Raw genomic sequence first — 17,280 nt, forward strand, 5'->3', positions numbered from 1 at the left:
TTAGCTTTATATTAGTAAACACTAAATGGCTAAAATGAGTAATTATCCTGCTTTCCCAGCAGCTGAGCTGAATGTTTACCAGACACACTGACTACCTGCAGAATAAAGCTGAATTTTAAACATTCCACAGAAACATAAAATATATCAACAGCACAGTATCATCAAGATAACTGAGAAGTGATCAATCATGCTTCATAGAAGACATTTTTATGCCAGTACATTGAGTAGAATATAATTCATTTTTATGGACTGAATGTAAGGTTTCTACACGTTGCACATTTTGGTCAGTAAAAATTATACTAAGAAGGTGAATTTTTAAAAAAAAATCTATATTTATTCCCCTCCAATTGAAGAACTGATATAATCCTGGTGACCTTTCCTCCTGTATATAGAACAGAAGACTATTCCAACAGGTGTTCCTGAATCACAGTTAGAGCAGGATCCTAAACTGATAATAAAACCATCCAGTAACATTCCTTGTTTATAATAAATTGTAAGTACCCGAGCACAAATTGTATGGATGCAGCTTCTTAAAGGGCAGCACTTGTTTACAAGGATTTTAAAAAATGGTGCCACTTGTTATACAGATGAGGAAATACGTAGGCTCTTCCAAAGAGCGAATGCAGGCATACTGGGTCAAATGAGCTCCCTCTGTGTTGTGAGGTTGTATAATGCTATTAATTGTCTGAGAGTGGCAAATTAATGATTTGGTGGAATTGTATCTTTAATATTTGGAATTGTTCTGAAAAATTTTGAAAATGTGGTACCTTTTAAAGTGCGACAAAAACAATTCTTACATAATTACAGTAAATTTCCATCTGCCAACAGTTTAGTCAGTGGCGATTCTAACCTTGTCAGTGCTGCGAAGTTGAATTTGTGAAGTTGAAATGTGATGCTGATAAAGATGTAAAGAAATTGTAAAAATGCTAATGGAAAAAAAACATTGTGTGATCCCTTTAAAAGCTGGTTTTATTTCAGCGCTTGGAGGTTTAAAATGCAAAGTACATCCAAAGACCGAGCTGAAACATTTGTACCAAAAAGTCAAGCAGTAGTCTTGACAAAGACATCCTGTTTGAATTTTGCCCAATCAATTTAAAGCAGGCACTCAGCTACCAAGAACCTGTAAGATCTGAATTTTGATGATGTTGACAATATCAGACCAATCCTATTGTAGGAAAAGTGATAGGTCATCACAGGTATAAAAGAGAGTGCAAGGGGGAGAACAGGAATAGCAACTGCCACTTCTCAAGTCTTGAGTGGGAGAGAACAAATATCAGTTGCCAAGAGCCGAGAGTTCTCAGCTTTCAATCCTACCAGTTTTATGTATGTCTTAAGAGAATGCACCATCTAACCAGTGAAAGGTACCAAATCAAAAAGAACTTGCAGATAGAGAAATCAATCAAGAAACTCCAGAAAGTTCCGAAAGACTCAACCTGGTTGTATATTTTTTGAGAATGACTACATTCTACTATTACTGTGTTTGGGTAATGAATGGATATTGTACTTATTTGAACAGTATTTCAGTAGAATCCTATTTTATTTGGTATGTTACTTGTTTAGTTAAAGTTCCCTGTTAGTTAGTTAATAAATTAAGTGGTCATCTTAAAGTGAGTGTCAGGTGTTTCTGTTAGTTAACTAAATGTTACTGAAGAACAGTTCTCCTTCCCACACACTTTTAACAGATTACGAGGCAAGGTATTCCTCTTTGGGGAACTCGGCATTACGTCTCAAAAGGGGGACAACCTCCACATTGTAACATCAGATAAAGTTGATAGTTTTGAAGCTGCCTGCCAACTTTCTGCTGACCACAACACAGAAACTAAAATTGCCAGGCATAATGGCAAACTAGACACAGTTTACACTTTAAAAACTGAGCCTTGGTGGTGAAGTAAATAGGTCAAGTAAGAGTTAAACAGTAATTTTCTATGCATTTAATTTGCTGCACATGTTATCTCTAGGGAGAAACTTCATGAGGCCAATGATGAACTGCAGAAAAAGAGAGAACTTATTGAAGACTTAGAACCTGAAATACAACAGAGCTGTAAGTTTAACAAAAAATACAATAAACACATTGGGCCCGTTGCGCGAAAACGTGGTAAAGTCGGGTGAGAGGCCATTAACGCGATCCGCACCCGTGTCCGCGCAGATTGCCATGTTACCGAAACCCGGGAATGGCGGCGATCCGCTTTGCGCCCAAAACGGGCGCAACGGCGATTTAAATGCATTTAAATTGAATGAATGAACTGCCTGCCCAACTTTATCAGCATTTCCCCCTTTACCACCACATTTGCCAATCCGGAACCGCACCGTAATGGACCTGCTAAATAAAAGTCTGAATCGGGCGCTCCAGCTGCTGAAGAGGCGAGTTCAGAGCTTCCAACGTCTCTCTGACTCAGATCAGTGATGGGGGGGGAGGGGGGAGGCGGGTCAGATATTCTCTGGTTGTGGGGGGAGGGGAGTGAGGCCAGATCGTTGTCTGGTGGGAGGGGAGGGAGGAGAAGGCGGGTCAGATGTATCTCTGGTGGGAGGGGGGCTGTTCATTGTCTGGTGGGGAGGGAGGAGGAGGCGGGTCAGATATTCCTCTGTGGGGGGAGGGGGTGAGTGAGGCCAGACCATTCACTGGGGGGGGGGGAGGGGGGAGTGAGTGAGGCCAGATCGTTGTCTGGGGGAGGGGGGGAAGGAGATGGGTAAGATGTATCTCAGGCGCGGGGGGGCGCAGATGGATCTCTGGCAGGGGGGCAGATGGATCTCTGGTGGGGGTGTGGGGGGGCTGGGGGGTCCGCTGCCACTCTGCAGGCGATCGGTAGGAGGGGAGGGGGGCAGGGGTGGCGATCGGTCTGGGTAACGGGGGGGGGGGTGGGTGGATAAGGGGGACAGCGATTATGGGGGGGTGGATAAGGTCGACAGTGATGTATGTGGGTAGTGGGGGGGGGGGTGGATAAGGGGGCCAGTGATGTGTGTGGGTAGTGGGCGGGGAGGGGGGCGTGGATAAGGGGGACAGTGATGTTGCGTGTGCACCATCGCTCCCACCTGTTGCTCCTGGGCCGCTTTCTCCGCTTTCTGTGGCCTGGGAGCAATCTGACACGGGCGCACTTTTTCAATTTTTTTCCCAACAGCGCATGCGCAGTTCAGAGCTCCGATCGTTTCGGCTGCGCTATGCCCCGCCCATAGCGCGAATGGGACTGGAGATGACTGAGTGCGTATGGGGGTGTCTGAAAGCAGATTCCTAAGTCGGATCTGCATTACGCCCAGATTCAGCACTTAGAATGAAAATGATAAAATCGGGCCCAATCTGTCAAATATCTGAATGCTGATAAGAAAGGCCAAAGTACTGCATATGCTGTAATTATGAAATGAAATCAGTAAATGCTGTAAGGGCGCTCCAAAGATTAGGCAGCCCATGGTTAGCCTTTGACCCATCATCGGAACCAGGAGATGGTGGAAGTGACTCCCCACACCTATTCCCGCCCCTCAATTGTCTCCAGATTCCTTGCACCCATTGACTGACTGGAACCTTCCCAGGGCACCTAGGCTGTGGCTTCCTGCTGGGAAATCCCTGCTCTGCCTGCAGGTTAGATAGTGAATCTGGCCTGGTGTCAGGCAGGACTCTGGAAATTATTATTTAAATGAGCTCCTATCATTAAGATTGGCAGGGCCTCCATGCCCTGCAGTTTCCTGGTGTGTCATCCACTTTGGGAATAGTGGACACCATTCCCTGTTCTTTCTTTTGAAATAAGGCTCTTAGTTGTTAAATATTGGAATATACATGAATATTCATGGCATAATGGAGAATTCTAAACTATTTGCTTAATTGCCTTGTTCATTGAGCCTTGGTGTAGCATCACTACACCTCTCTCCTTCAAGCCCCACTCCAGATATTTGAGCACATAATCCATTCAGGTAGACATTCCAGTGCAGTATGAGAAGGATTCATTGTCATAGGTGCCTTCTATTGAATGAGACATTAAACCTAGGCCCAGTCCACCCTTTGGGTGGGTGTAAATCATCTCATGGTATTTTAGACAAAGGAGAGGAATTCTTTAGTTGTTCTGGCCAATGTTTATCGCACAATATAAATCACAAAATGAAACCCAGATTATCTGGAAATTAGCTGATGGCTGTGGGACCCTGCTGTTCTGACACTGGCAACAGTATTCCCTTATATTGATTAATTTGAGGTGGCACAGTGGTTAGCACTACTGCCTCACAGCGCCAGGGACCCAGGTTTGATTCCCAGCTTGGGTCACTGTGTGGAGGCTGCATGTTCTCCCTGTGTTTGCATGGGTTTCCTTCGGGTGTTCTGGTTTCCTCCCACAGCCTGAAAGAAGTGCCGGTTAGGTGCATTAGCCGTACTAAATTCTCCCTCAGTGTACCCAAACAGGTGCTGGAGTGTGGCGACTAGGATTTTCACAGTAACTTCATTGCAGTGCTAATGTAAGCCTACTTGCGACACTAACAAAATAATGTTTATTATAAACTTTAAACTCCAAACGTACTTCATTACCTGTCCTGAAGTGGTTGGTGAAAGTTGCCAGATAAATACAAGCTCTTCTTCTAGAAATCTGTTTTGAAAAGTTAACATTTACCTAAGTTCGGTTAAGCGGTTAAATATATTTTAATCTATACATTACAGAAAACCTCTTGACTAATAATAGCTGTTCATACTTGTTTTGGTATCCTAAGATTGGATTTTTATAAAATATTCAAATCCTATGTTAGTAATTGGACACTATGGGCCAGATTCTCTAACCTCACCCGTAACCTCACCTCTCTGGTCCCGCTGCAGTGAATGGAGATTTGGCTGAGTGCCAAATTCCACTTTCTCACTGGCAGCGGCAGCAGGGCATGAATGGCTGGAGAATTCCGGCCTATATTTATGATATTTCAAAACATTCATACAATAGAAATAGCAATTAAAATTTCTTTGCAATAATCAGTTAAAAAGCAATTAATAAAATATACCTGAAGAAATATTAGATTCCCAATTGGAACATTTCAAAAGCGCAAATCTTATCATTCTAGTGCAAAAGATTGAGGAGTTGCAACGTGCCCTGACTAAAAAAGACGAAGACATGAGGGCAATGGAAGAAAGATACAAGATGTACCTGGAGAAAGCTCGTAATGTGAGTATGTGTGTGTTCTGGTTTGTTTTTTATCCAACATTTATTCCTTATAACCTCTTATTCAAAGTTAGCATTTCCTATGTGTGGTCAATATGCTGAATAGGACTGACATGCCAACCAACCCAAAGCTGAACATGGAATTCATTTTTGTGTTCTGGGTTTAGGATGTTGCCACTATTCACCCTGCTCCCGCATGGCTTGATCATTTTTAGTCTTTTTCAATCACTCTTATAAATGCTTATCTATGAATGGTATGTTTTGTTTGTATAGCGCGCCAGAAACAATACTTTTCACCATATACTAATTATATGTGACAATAATAAATCAAATCAAAATCAGTGAGCAAAGTTGAGATTGGTTTGGTGCGATCCAGTACCATCGTTCCCCAAAATCCCCACCAGCCTAATTGGATTGGAAATCTTTGCCAGGAACCCTGGCCTCCTTTAGCAGTTGGAAGCTAGAAATGTATACTTTGTGGCATAGGCACCTGCTGTCATTACTGAATTGAACTGACGTTACACCTTGCAAACTTTATCAGGGTCACCACCGGAAATAGCCTTCACAATGGGATAAAAGACTTGAGGTTTTGACTCCTGTGTTTCTGTAGAGTGACATTTTAATACTGGAAGTCTGAGGGGCTGAAATGGGAATTTTTAAACTAAAGAATGAATAATATCTGAAGCCAAAAACGGTGTAAAAAAATGGAATACCTGGAAGGATATATGAGGCTGGAACCATGTGTTTTGCTGGGAGGAGAGGCATGTGTCTTATGCTCTCAAGTGAAAATTTATTTTTAAAGAGGTAATTTTCTGAGCACACTCTAATAGTTGGGGATCTCACCTGCCATCAGCACATTTCAGAAAATGTTGCAATGTTCCTGCAATTTTCCAATATCCAGCAGACAAAATTCCCCCCCATCAGCTCATCCTGCTGCTCTTGTATATTTGTTCTTTACAATTTTAGTTCAACAAAAAAAGGGAAATAATAGATTCAGCATACAAAATAATTCCAAGAAACAAAATTTGTCAGTCCCACTTCCTTCACCTCCCAATAATGGAGTTTGCAAAGTCAAGCCAAGAACTTCAGAGATGCCGTGTTTCTTGGAGGAGTTACCTACAGTGAATCACAGTTGGGAAATTTGAATATAAGCTCTGCAGGCACTTTGGCTCTCTAACCCCATCTCTTCGACCACCTTGCTCCCCCACCTCTATATCCACCAACCCAGCTAAAGTGATACTATCTTGATACAGGTTTATGGAGAGGCTTAACAAAGAAAAATATATTTTTATATCATGTACACAGGTGATTAAAGCTCTGGATCCGAAACAAAACCCAGCAAGTGCAGAAATCCAGATACTGAAAACCCAGATCAATGAGAAGGACAAAAAGATACAAATGCTGGAAGTATGTCACTGTCTTGTTACATTTCATGCTGATTAGAACATTTTCCTCATTAATATTGCAATGTTCTGAGTGATTAATATACTACTGTATAATAACTAGCTTGGTGCACTTAAATGTTTCACTATTTCATGACTCAAACAACAAGAGGTGCTAAATTGACCAATTTCCCCATAATTTAGAGATATCTATCTCCAGGCTGCCACTAATCAAACATCTTCAATTACAGTTAACTTGCCTGTCTTGGCCAAGCTGTTCCAATGCAACAACAGCACTGGCATCCATGTGGAAAATTGTCCAAGTATGTCCAGTCCAGAAAATCAGGACAAATCCAATCCGACCTATTAACATTCCATCAGTCTTCTCTCGATCATCAGCACAGTGATGGAAGGTGTTGTCAATAGTGCTATCAAGTGGCATTTACTCGGGAATGACCTGCTCACTGATGCTCAGTTTGGGTGCTGCCCAGTCTTCAGGTCTCATTGCAGCTTTGATCTCAACGTAGACAAAAAGGCTGAATTTAGGAGGTGAGGTGAGAGTGACTCGCCCTTGAGATCAAGCCAGCAAAGAACTTAGCAAAATATAAGTCAATGGGAATCGGGGGAAGCTTCTCTGCTGGCTGATGTTATACCTAGCACAAAGGAAGATTGTTCTGCCTGTTGGAGGCCAATCACCTCAGCCCAGGGCAATGATTTAGGAGTTTCTCAGAACAGTGTTCTAGGCTCAACCATCTTTAGCGTTACTATCAATGACATGCCCTCCACCATAGATCTGAAGTGGAAATGTTCACTAATGATTGCACAATATTCAGTACGATTTGCATCTCCTCAAATACTGAAGCAATCCATTCATGCATGCAGTAAGACCTGGACAACATACAGCCTTGGGCTGATCTGGCACAAATGCTGCTTGACACTTAAGTGCCATGCAGTGACCATCTCCAACAAGAGAGAATCTAACCATTCCCCCTTGACATTCAATGGTATTACCTACCACCAGTGAATTCCCCCATCATCAACATGATAGAGGTTGCCACTGACCAAAACTTAATTAAACCCACCTTACAAAGAGTGTAGCTAAAAGGTCAGGTGAAAGGCTGGTAATTCTGGTGCTAGTAACTCACCCCCTGACTCCCCAAAGCCTGTCCACCATCTATAAGGTTCAAATTAGTGGTGTGACAAAGAACAGGGAACACAGAGGTGATGGTTGACTTAAGCTGGTCAATACAAACTCCAAGGGTTAAAGAAGACTTTACACCTCTGAGATAGGGGAGGTGTTGGCCTAGTGGTATTATTGCTGGACTATTAAGCCAGAAGTTCAGCTAATGTTCTGGAACCTGGGGTCAAATCCTGCCATAGTAGATAGTGGAATTTGAATTTGATTTAAAAAACATCTGGAGTTAAGAATCTACTGATGACCATGAAACCATTGTCGATTGTTGGAAAAACCCATCTGGTTCACTAATGTTCTTTACAGAAGGAAATCTGCTGCCTTAACTTGGTCTGGCCTACATGTGACTCCAGATCCACAGCAATGAGGTTGACTCTTGACTACCCTCCAAGGGCAACTAGGGATGGACAATAAATTCTGGCAGCCAGTGATGCCCATGTCCCACAGATGAATAAAAAAAATGCCCCTGCTGCAGTTGGTTCCATCTCCAAGAAAGCCTGGTTCTTTTCTATCTCTTGAGGGGTGGGCTATTTTGATCCATACGTGCTGGTCCTACTGTATGAAGCTGTGCAATCTAGAGTTTGAGGTCTGGCTTCACAATTCTACCTGGCAAATCTCCCAACCTGGCATATCTCGCAATGAAAGCCTCCTGCCAGATGGAGTCCAAGGTTTGTAAAGATCAACTCTCAGTCCTCTTTTGAGCACCTGATTCTGGGCTTGGTTCCTCATCCTCTGGCCCGCCTGGAATACTGGTCTGTAACCACTTGTTCCATGGTGCACTGTAGTTGCAAAGCTTCTTCATACAACAGATTCAGACCGACAGGATATAGAGTATTATAAATGCTTTGTGCAGTATAAATGCTCTACGCTTAACTAAAGTGCTGTCAGCCTCGAGGCACCAAACATTTTTCAGACCCTTGTTTCCAGCATGCTCTCAGATAGACTAAACAACTGAATGGGCAGCTCTGCCTGGTAATGGCAGAAGAAAAAGCACAGTGGCAACAAGAGGTGCTGAGAGTGAGGCAACATTGCAGAAGGCAGCAGCCCACTCATTAGCCTGGCACTGTATTGTATTCATTTTAATTTTTAAATTCTGGCCTAGGTAAACGTGCTTGGAACAACCTTTTAGGTGAGATATTCCCATCAATAAGATCACCACAGATATCATTTAATTTTTGGCATAATTTCTGCGTCAGAACATTTGGGACTTTTTTTTCTTACAGTCTAATTGATTTTGTTAAGCCAGTATCTACTATTTTAAAAACCTAAATTCGACAGGTAGCTAGCATTCTTGTGTTATGATTATAAGTAAGTTCACATTTTCTGGTTTATTTATCCCAAAGCTTCAATTTGGAAAAGCTGTCTCTTTATAATGCATTGGAAATGTGTAGTTTCTTTTAACAAAGCGTCCCTGAGTTATTTGTCTTCTTTCCTTGTATTTATACTAGCGTGAATGTGAGCAAGCAAAACTTCGAGGATATGAAGAGGAGCTGATAGTAACAGCATGGTACAATAAGGTAAATTATTAACGATAGATAACATATCTAAAATCGTATAATCATAAATCTTGCTTGCTTTTTGGATAAGTTATGTCATGTGTCTTATTGGGGAGGGGACAATCAATTCCTGGATTTACATCACCAGGAAGCGCGCCTTGAGAATTCTTGCTAAACTTTCCAATCTCATCACTGAACATACTCGTCCAAGTTCAGAAGAAGTTTTCTTGATTGATACCTGAAATGAAGGTGTAGTGTTTTGGGGATAGACTAGACAGACTGGGCTTGTTTCCACTAAAATTTAAAAGGGTGAGAGGTGACCTTAAGTATGTAAGATCCTGAATGGTCTTCACAATGTGGACCTCTTGTGGGTGAGTCCAGAACTAAATGGCATTATTTTAAAATTGAGGGTTGCCTTTTTAGGACAGAAATGAAGAGAACTTTTTTCTCTTGAGTATTGTGCGACTTTGGAACTCTCTGCCTCAGAAAGCGGTGGAAGTGGGGGTCACTGAATATTTTTAAGGCAGAGGTAGATAGATTCTTCTCATCAAGGCAAAATACTGTGGATACTGGAATCTGAAACAGAAACAGAAATTGCTGGAAAAACTCAGCAGGTCTGACGGCATCTGCGAAGAGAGAATAAAGCCAACATTTTGAGTCAGGATGACCCTTCACCAGAGCAAAGGGTCATCCTGACTCCAAACATTGGCTCTATTCTCTCTCCACAGATGCCTTCAGACCTATTGAGTTTTTCCAGCATTTTTTGTAGATAGATTCTTGCCAGGGAATCAAAAGTTATCAGTGGTAGATGGGAATGTGGAACTCAAGACAAAAAGATCAACCATGAGCTTATTGAATTGGAAGAGCAGGCTCAGGTGGCTGAATGGCCTAATTCTACTTCTATTTTATTTGTGTCACTCCTGCTCTTTCACTAAAGCTCTTGCAAATTTTTGCTTTTCAATCATGCAGCTAATTCCTTGCTGAAAATTATTACTGAACCTATTTCCACCGCTCTTTCAGGTAGTGCCTCTAGTTATTTTGCCATTTATCTTCTACCTACATTCTGTTCATGGAAACCGTTTCTCCTTATTTCTTCTATCAGTGCCTCTCATGCTTTTGAAGAGCTCTATTAAATCTCTCCTGTAACTTTCCTGCTCTACATCAAATAATCCCAGTTTCATTAGTTCTTCAGGACAACTAAAGATGGGTATCATTCTGATAAGTCTACTCTGCCTTCCCTCCAGAGCTTTGATGTCCTTCCTAAAGTGCAGTGTCCGTAATTTGAGGCATGTGACATCTTTGCAGGATGAAAAAGAGAAAGTGTGCAGCACATGGAGTTTAAAAGTACACAACAGAAAACTAGTTTACTTTGATTATATATACAAAGATACACATATATGAGCGCTATTACTATTAGAAGGTCTTATTAGACGGTGCTATTACAATGCAATTCTTCATCTGAGGTTTAATTAGTCTTTTAACAAGTTTTAGTATTATTTCTTCATTTCTATACAGCCAAGGATCACATATATCTTTATAACAGTTTGTCATTTTGACCTGCCACCTTCAAATGATTTGTGTCCATAAGTTCTCAGGTTTCCCTGTCCTCAGTCCCTTTAAAATTGTGCTATGTGATTGATATGGCATCTCCACATTCACGCAATTCACTACTTTGATTTGCACCTGCCAGATGTCTGCCTATTTTAGCTTATAAATTGTAGCCTGTCTTCTTAAGATTTGCTCCCTGTTTAGCTATATTTCTAAGTTTTGTGTCATCCGCAAACTTTGAAATTGATACCCAAGTCTTAGTCATTAACATATGATAAAAGGAGCAACAGTATAAAATACCAAGCCCTGGGGGTCAACTATACACTCCTTCCAGTTTGAAAAATAACCCTTCACCACTCTTTACTTTCTGTCCTCGTCAATAATTTATCCAGACTGATACTGTCCCTTTAATCCAAGGAGCTTTACATTTGCTAAAAAGTCTATTATGTAGCACTTTATCATATATCTATTCAAAATTCAAGTGCACTACATTCATCAACCCTCTGCTCAATCAAACTCTGTGTTGACTGCCATATATTTACCCGTGTTTTTCCAATTTCGCCTTTTAGAATACTTATTAAAAAGACTGAAGTTTATTTTTTAAACTTGGTACTGCTGGTCATAGTGCACAATTATTATAAAGATTAAACTCCTCTCCGTGTGTCATTTTAAAAGTCTGATTTTTGAAGTGCTTTATAAGTGTTGGTTGACATTTCTGCAAGTGTAAGCATTTCTCGTATCTTTTTTGGGTAACTTGTTTGCTTTTTATGCCATTTTCTGTTTCTCAATGTGAGACAAGTAATTGTGGACTGCTTTCAGAGCTTGGCTTTTCATAAGATAGCCACGGAAGCCCGACTAGGAGGTTTTGATCTAAACGCAAATCGGTCATTCTTAGCAAAACAACGACAGGTAACCAGTTCACGGAAAACTCTCACAGTTTCTACACACGCAGAAGACACCAAATAGAAAAACCGATGGCAGTTGGAATCAATGTGTACAGGTGTCCCATTTTAGGGAAAAAAAAACTATATATTAAGATATTTTAAAGGTAGAAGGTGAAGCAGAAAGGAATATGACTGGGATCAGTATTTTATAACACTAAGTACATTTCTATTTTCGATTACTCTCAATGGAAAACTTACCTTGAACTCTTATAGGGTTCCTTTTCAATAGATCCAAATTGCTTTGTATATAGCAGCACAGAATGGTGAGGGCCAAGGACGAAAACAAAACAAATTATTTAGGAATTTTTTTCGCATTAAATTTAAAATTTATATATAATTATATATATTTCCTGATTTTAATTTTATCAATTTGAAAATACACATTCTCTGGTAAATAAATTCAATGTTTTGCTTGCTGTCTTAGTTTCTGGGTTTACAGTGCTGACAACACATATTCTAGCACTTCTGTAAATTTGGGAAAATACCAAATGCGATTGTAATTTTCATGTCCTTCAGAACAAATCTTAACATGTAAACACAGCAATAAAATCCAATTTTGATTTGTTTTAACTTGGATTTCAATGTACAGTCATGTCAGTTCTGTTTATTGAGGAGGTAAAATGTGCTACATTAGATTACATGAAGAACACGCGATTGTAATTTCTAAACTAAACCTTGTTTTATACAGTGAAACTTTGAAAATGTCCAAAGGGCTTTTATTATACAGTTCCATGAAATCTATATTTCTAAGTGCTTTAATCATAAAACTGTAATTTTAAATTGAATGCTTATAAATCTGAAGTTGAGCCACTATTAGTTTATTTTTATTAAATTAGCCTGAAAGAACTAATACAATTAACACATTCATCAAAATTTTGGATTTATGTTCTTTCTAATATAACTGAAATAGTTACTGTAATGGTTTTAATAAATCTGAATTATTACATAGGGTGCCTAGATTGCTTAGGCCTTTATTAAACCAGGGATGCATTTATCAAAAACTTTATTTCTTACACCTCAGAAACTGGACCATTTTGTTCGCAACTGGGTAATGTGAAATTATATTGCTTTGGTTGAAGGCTGTGCTTGATTTCCAAAAATTACTTCTGCATGAACCAGATTTGAGCACTTTTTCATCCTTTGTTAAAACTCTTGCTTTACCAGTGTTGGTCGCAATATATGAGTTTTTTTTTAATGGAATGTTGTCAGGATTTTAAGACAAAAATGATTCCTTTTGTGTTTGCGTTCAGTGGATTCTGAAATTTCTTTATTACCATTGTTCCAAATGATCATTTATTGAAATATACTGTCATAACTATCAACTTTGAAAGATGGGATCAACATCAGTCATGTCGTTCGTAACTTCACTTTTTGAACTTTTCTACCTGTTTGTTTCTGAGTAGAAGACTTGAAATGATATTTGCAGTGCAAGTGATACGGCTGTAGAAGGTCCTTCCCAAATTTTGCTTAAGCTTACAAAAATACTAATCTGAAACGATGTGAATAATATAAGCACACACATGAACACAGATTTCTTATACCAGTCTATTTTTGTTTGATATCTAATATTATGAACCACTTTAACAATTTTTGACTGCTGATGCAAGTTACAGACACTGTTCATGTATCATATTCCTGCCTCATCACTCATGCTCTAGGTTTGAAAAGTGATTTGAGTGAGTCCATCTTCAATTTCAGTGAGTTCTTATTTTTCACTTGATGTGCATTGTTGCTTTGCAAAAAGAAAAAAAAGATATAATTTGTGCTGTTCTAATGCAATCTTAATTTATGTATTCAAATGCGGTGTTGCAAAACTGATTAATGCATGTATACCGAATTGTGAAGAGACTTACCCTGAAGAAATCAAAGGAGAAAGATAATTGTGCAATAAAACTTGTGTTCCAGTATTTTCTTTATTTCATTCATTTATGTGAAACAGTATGTTGTCTTCATTTTAATGTTATTGCCCTGATATTAACTGTGAGGGTGGCTGGGGGTGGAGGAAGAGATTTAATGACTTGGAAATCAAGATATGCGGTTTTCCAGTGGTTCTACCAAATTTAACAATGGGATCACATTGACATTTTGTGAACGGATTTCCAGAGGCTGGTTGTTGGGCAGGCAGAGACTGGAAGTGGGGTGGAGGTGAGGTGTACGTATGAGTGGGCGAGAAATCAGACATTGCAACGATCGAGGAGGCAGTTGGATATCAGTGGGAGTTAAATCACACATCAGGTGATAGGTGATTAGCAGGTTTACTGGGAATAGAATGAAATAATAATTATGTATTTGAGCCATAATTAACAAAAATACATGGGAGAATTTAAATGCCAATATGGACTGTGGTGGGGTGGGGAGAGGTGGAGTTAAAATGCTTGGTACATTAGGGTGGGGGATATTCCTGCCCACAAGCAATGCTGGAAAGGTAACAGATGGATCCAAACATTTTTACCACCTCTCGCTGCCAAATTTCTTTAGGTCTGGAAAAGCCAACCCCCAGGAATTAAATGTGAAACCGAGGCATGGAAGTAAAGATTCAGGAGACTGGATAGATCGCAGAGTTTCCTACAATATGTGCTGCATTTCGCATAACCAGGATATACAGGGAGAATTACATGTGAAAGAGGCAAGAAAACAGAAAGAACATCTTAGAAGAGGAAGAACTGGATAAAAGTAAAGGAGAAACATTTATAGAGTAGTGTTCTGACTCATTCCCCTCTCCTGAAAAATTACACAAGCTGAAGATGCTGAAAATACTCACTAGGCTTGACACTATTTGTATAGAGAGAAACAAGCCTTAATGTTTTAGGTCTTATGACCATCTATTTCAGATTTCCAGCTTCTGCAATATTTTAGTTTTGAGTTGCACAAAGCCCCTCCCCCAACAGTCCTCCTTATCCAAATTACCTTGAATAACATGAAACCATTCAGCCAACGTATATATCAATAACATACTGACAATGCAGACTTCAAAGCAACTCTGAACCACATTTCAGACTGAGGTGGTAAAGGTGATTAATGTCAAACACAAAAAATATATTGAATTCATCTCTCACCCAAGTATCAACCTGCAATGGCTTTCTAAAAAAGAACATTTACTAACTTGCTTACATCTACAAAATGTCTTGCTGGTGACTTCTGGGTGCTGGAGCCTGTTGTATTTGGCCAGGTGGCTGACAGACGCCATGGCAGGTATTGGTTGAAGGGGTGAAAAGAGAGCAGGCAATCTGTTATTAATGAGAAGGCAGGGCTTACCATTCCCGCTGTGCTATTCCTCGCCCTGCTGGAGATCTGTTAAAAAGTTAGATGCTTTCATTTTACTTGAGTAATGTCAAAATGCTCAATTCTGAGAAATTCAATACCTTTATTTCATTCTTCAGCAAAGAATGCAATTTACAAGCAGGATGGACATCAGATAAAGTGCAGCAGCATGCTCACGTTTCACTGATTTTTGAAGCACAAAATGTCTCCTTCTATACCTTTTACCCCCCTTTATAAGGTTTGAAAACACCTTCTTTGATTGTCTCCCTTTGCTACTTGATCTGAGTAGTTTTCCGTAATTTCCATATTGATACAAAACGCAGGTCATTCTGCATGTAGTCTTTCCCTTACGTGCCAGCTTTCTGTGTGAAAGTTGCAAAGACACAGCTGCATTTTCAATAACTCTTTTGTTTATCAAACTTCTACAAACAGAGGCTGTTTTCTGGCAGACTTTCAAGGTACTGGGACAATGTGTTATTCACTGCATTACAGTTACATATTATCTTGCGTCTGTATGGTAACTTCCAACTCCCCAAGGACCTCTCTACTAAGCCATTTTGTTGAAACTCCCAACTGCCACTCTTTTCTCCATGTTCGAACATACCCTATTTTTTGTAATCATTCTCTTCAGTCCTTCCTTCAGCATCTGAACAGCTTGCTCTGCTAAACCATTTGAAGCTGCATGAAAATGAGCAGTACACACATGACGTATTCCCATTTCTCTGCATGAACGCTCGGAATAAATCACACGTAAATGTTGTACCATTATCGGAAACAAGAGAATCCAGTAAACCATGAGTTTCAAAGCACCTGATGCAGCTTCTCTTATCTTAATGTTGCTCATGATGCGTATTTCCAGTCACTTAGAATACAGGTCCACAATGGCTTGAAACATATGGGTGGCACGGTGGCACTACTGTCTCACAGCGCCAGGGACCCAGGTTCGATTCCCGGCTTGGGTCACTGTGTGGAGTTTGCACATTCTTCCCGTGTCTGCGTGGATTTCCTCCGGGTGCTCCAGTTTCCTCCCACGGTCCAAAGATGTGTGGGTTAGGTTGATTGGCCATGCTAAATTGTCCCCTAGTGTCAGGGGGATTAGCTAGGGTAAATGCATGGGATTATGGGGATAGGACTTGGGTGGGATGGGCTGAATGGCCTCCTTTTGCACTGTGGGATTCTATGATGGCGGGGGCGGGGGAGGATGATTTTCCCAGACCGCTGAGCTGCTCTGCTACAGCAGGGGAGGGGCCTGGGAGACGTAAGCAGAGGCCGTGTAGCGGACTGCCCTCTGGGTGCCACAGCCTCCGTGCATCTCCGGCTGCTGGAATTCCGGCGTTGTCAGCTCTGCGCTGAACATTGGCACAAAGCTGATTAAAATATTTTAATTTGAATTTATATCTTATTAGTGGGCCCGGGATTGAAGTCTCCAGGCCAGCTAGCCTCCCCCCCACTCTCCCCCAGCAGGAGTGGTTCACTCCAGCGGGGTTTATAACAGCTCCCCACTAACAGGGACCAGGTAGCCCCGACCCTGCTGGAATGAATGGGGGCCATGGAGGCGACCCAGGAGGTCAGGGGAAAGGGGAGGTGCCCCCTGAACATTGCCAAACTGGCAGTGCCAGCCTGGTCATCTGGCACTACCCAGGAGGCACCTTGGCACGTCCCACCGGGCATCCAGCCGTGCCAAGGGGGTGGAGCCAAAGGGGGCAGGGCCTATTGGGGGCGGCGCTTTAGAGGGGGACATGGGAGGGGGTAGGGGGGTCCCTGCTGCCACTCTGCAGAGGGATCGGTGACAGAGGGAGGAAAGAGGTGACTGGGGCTGGTCATCGGGGTGGGGGGGTTGGCCTGCCTGTGGGGTCAGACTGTGGGGGGGGGGGGTGGATTGGGACTGCGGGGGTGGCAGGTTTGGGGGGGGATCAAGGTGGGCAGGGGGCGTGGTCGGGGCTGGCCCCGGGCACATCCTGGAGACCAGCGATCAAGCACATTCAACGATGGGTGGTCGCGGGGCTGGACAGCGATCGGGCTGGCCAGCAACTGGGAGGCCGGCAGTGTAGGGTTACTGCACATGCGCCGATCCCGGCCCTGACAGATCGCCGCATGTGCAGTGGCCCGCTCGGTGCTATGCTGCCGGCCTCTTCAGCGGGGATAGGCCACACCCCCAGCTTTTCATTGTGATTCACGCTTGGGCATTCTGTGATGCACAGAGCGTGGGAGATTCATTTTGAAAATCCCGCTGAAAAAAGCAGTGGGATTTACTCCAGTTTTTACACAAATTCGGCACTTAGAATTTTTTTTGGAGAATTCCACCTATGGGGATGCTCGAGCAATGCAGTAGGATGC

The 17,280-nt window shown here is 41.6% G+C and overlaps 1 protein-coding gene across 1 annotated transcript in view; it reads left to right on the plus strand.

Moving 5' to 3' along the window:
- The window catches only part of hook1 (hook microtubule-tethering protein 1), a 67,721-nt gene extending 54,140 nt beyond the window's left edge, over window positions 1-13,581 (plus strand). The window contains exons 18-22 of the mRNA XM_078218519.1: window positions 1,959-2,041; window positions 5,023-5,123; window positions 6,426-6,527; window positions 9,143-9,211; window positions 11,558-13,581. Coding sequence (XP_078074645.1) covers window positions 1,959-2,041; window positions 5,023-5,123; window positions 6,426-6,527; window positions 9,143-9,211; window positions 11,558-11,704 — 502 coding nt within the window. The 3' untranslated portion in view covers window positions 11,705-13,581. The remainder of the gene's footprint in view (window positions 1-1,958; window positions 2,042-5,022; window positions 5,124-6,425; window positions 6,528-9,142; window positions 9,212-11,557) is intronic.
- Window positions 13,582-17,280: the final 3,699 nt, after the last annotated feature.

This window comes from Mustelus asterias, chromosome 8 (genome assembly GCF_964213995.1).
Source record: "Mustelus asterias chromosome 8, sMusAst1.hap1.1, whole genome shotgun sequence".
Classification (NCBI taxonomy): domain Eukaryota; kingdom Metazoa; phylum Chordata; class Chondrichthyes; order Carcharhiniformes; family Triakidae; genus Mustelus; species Mustelus asterias.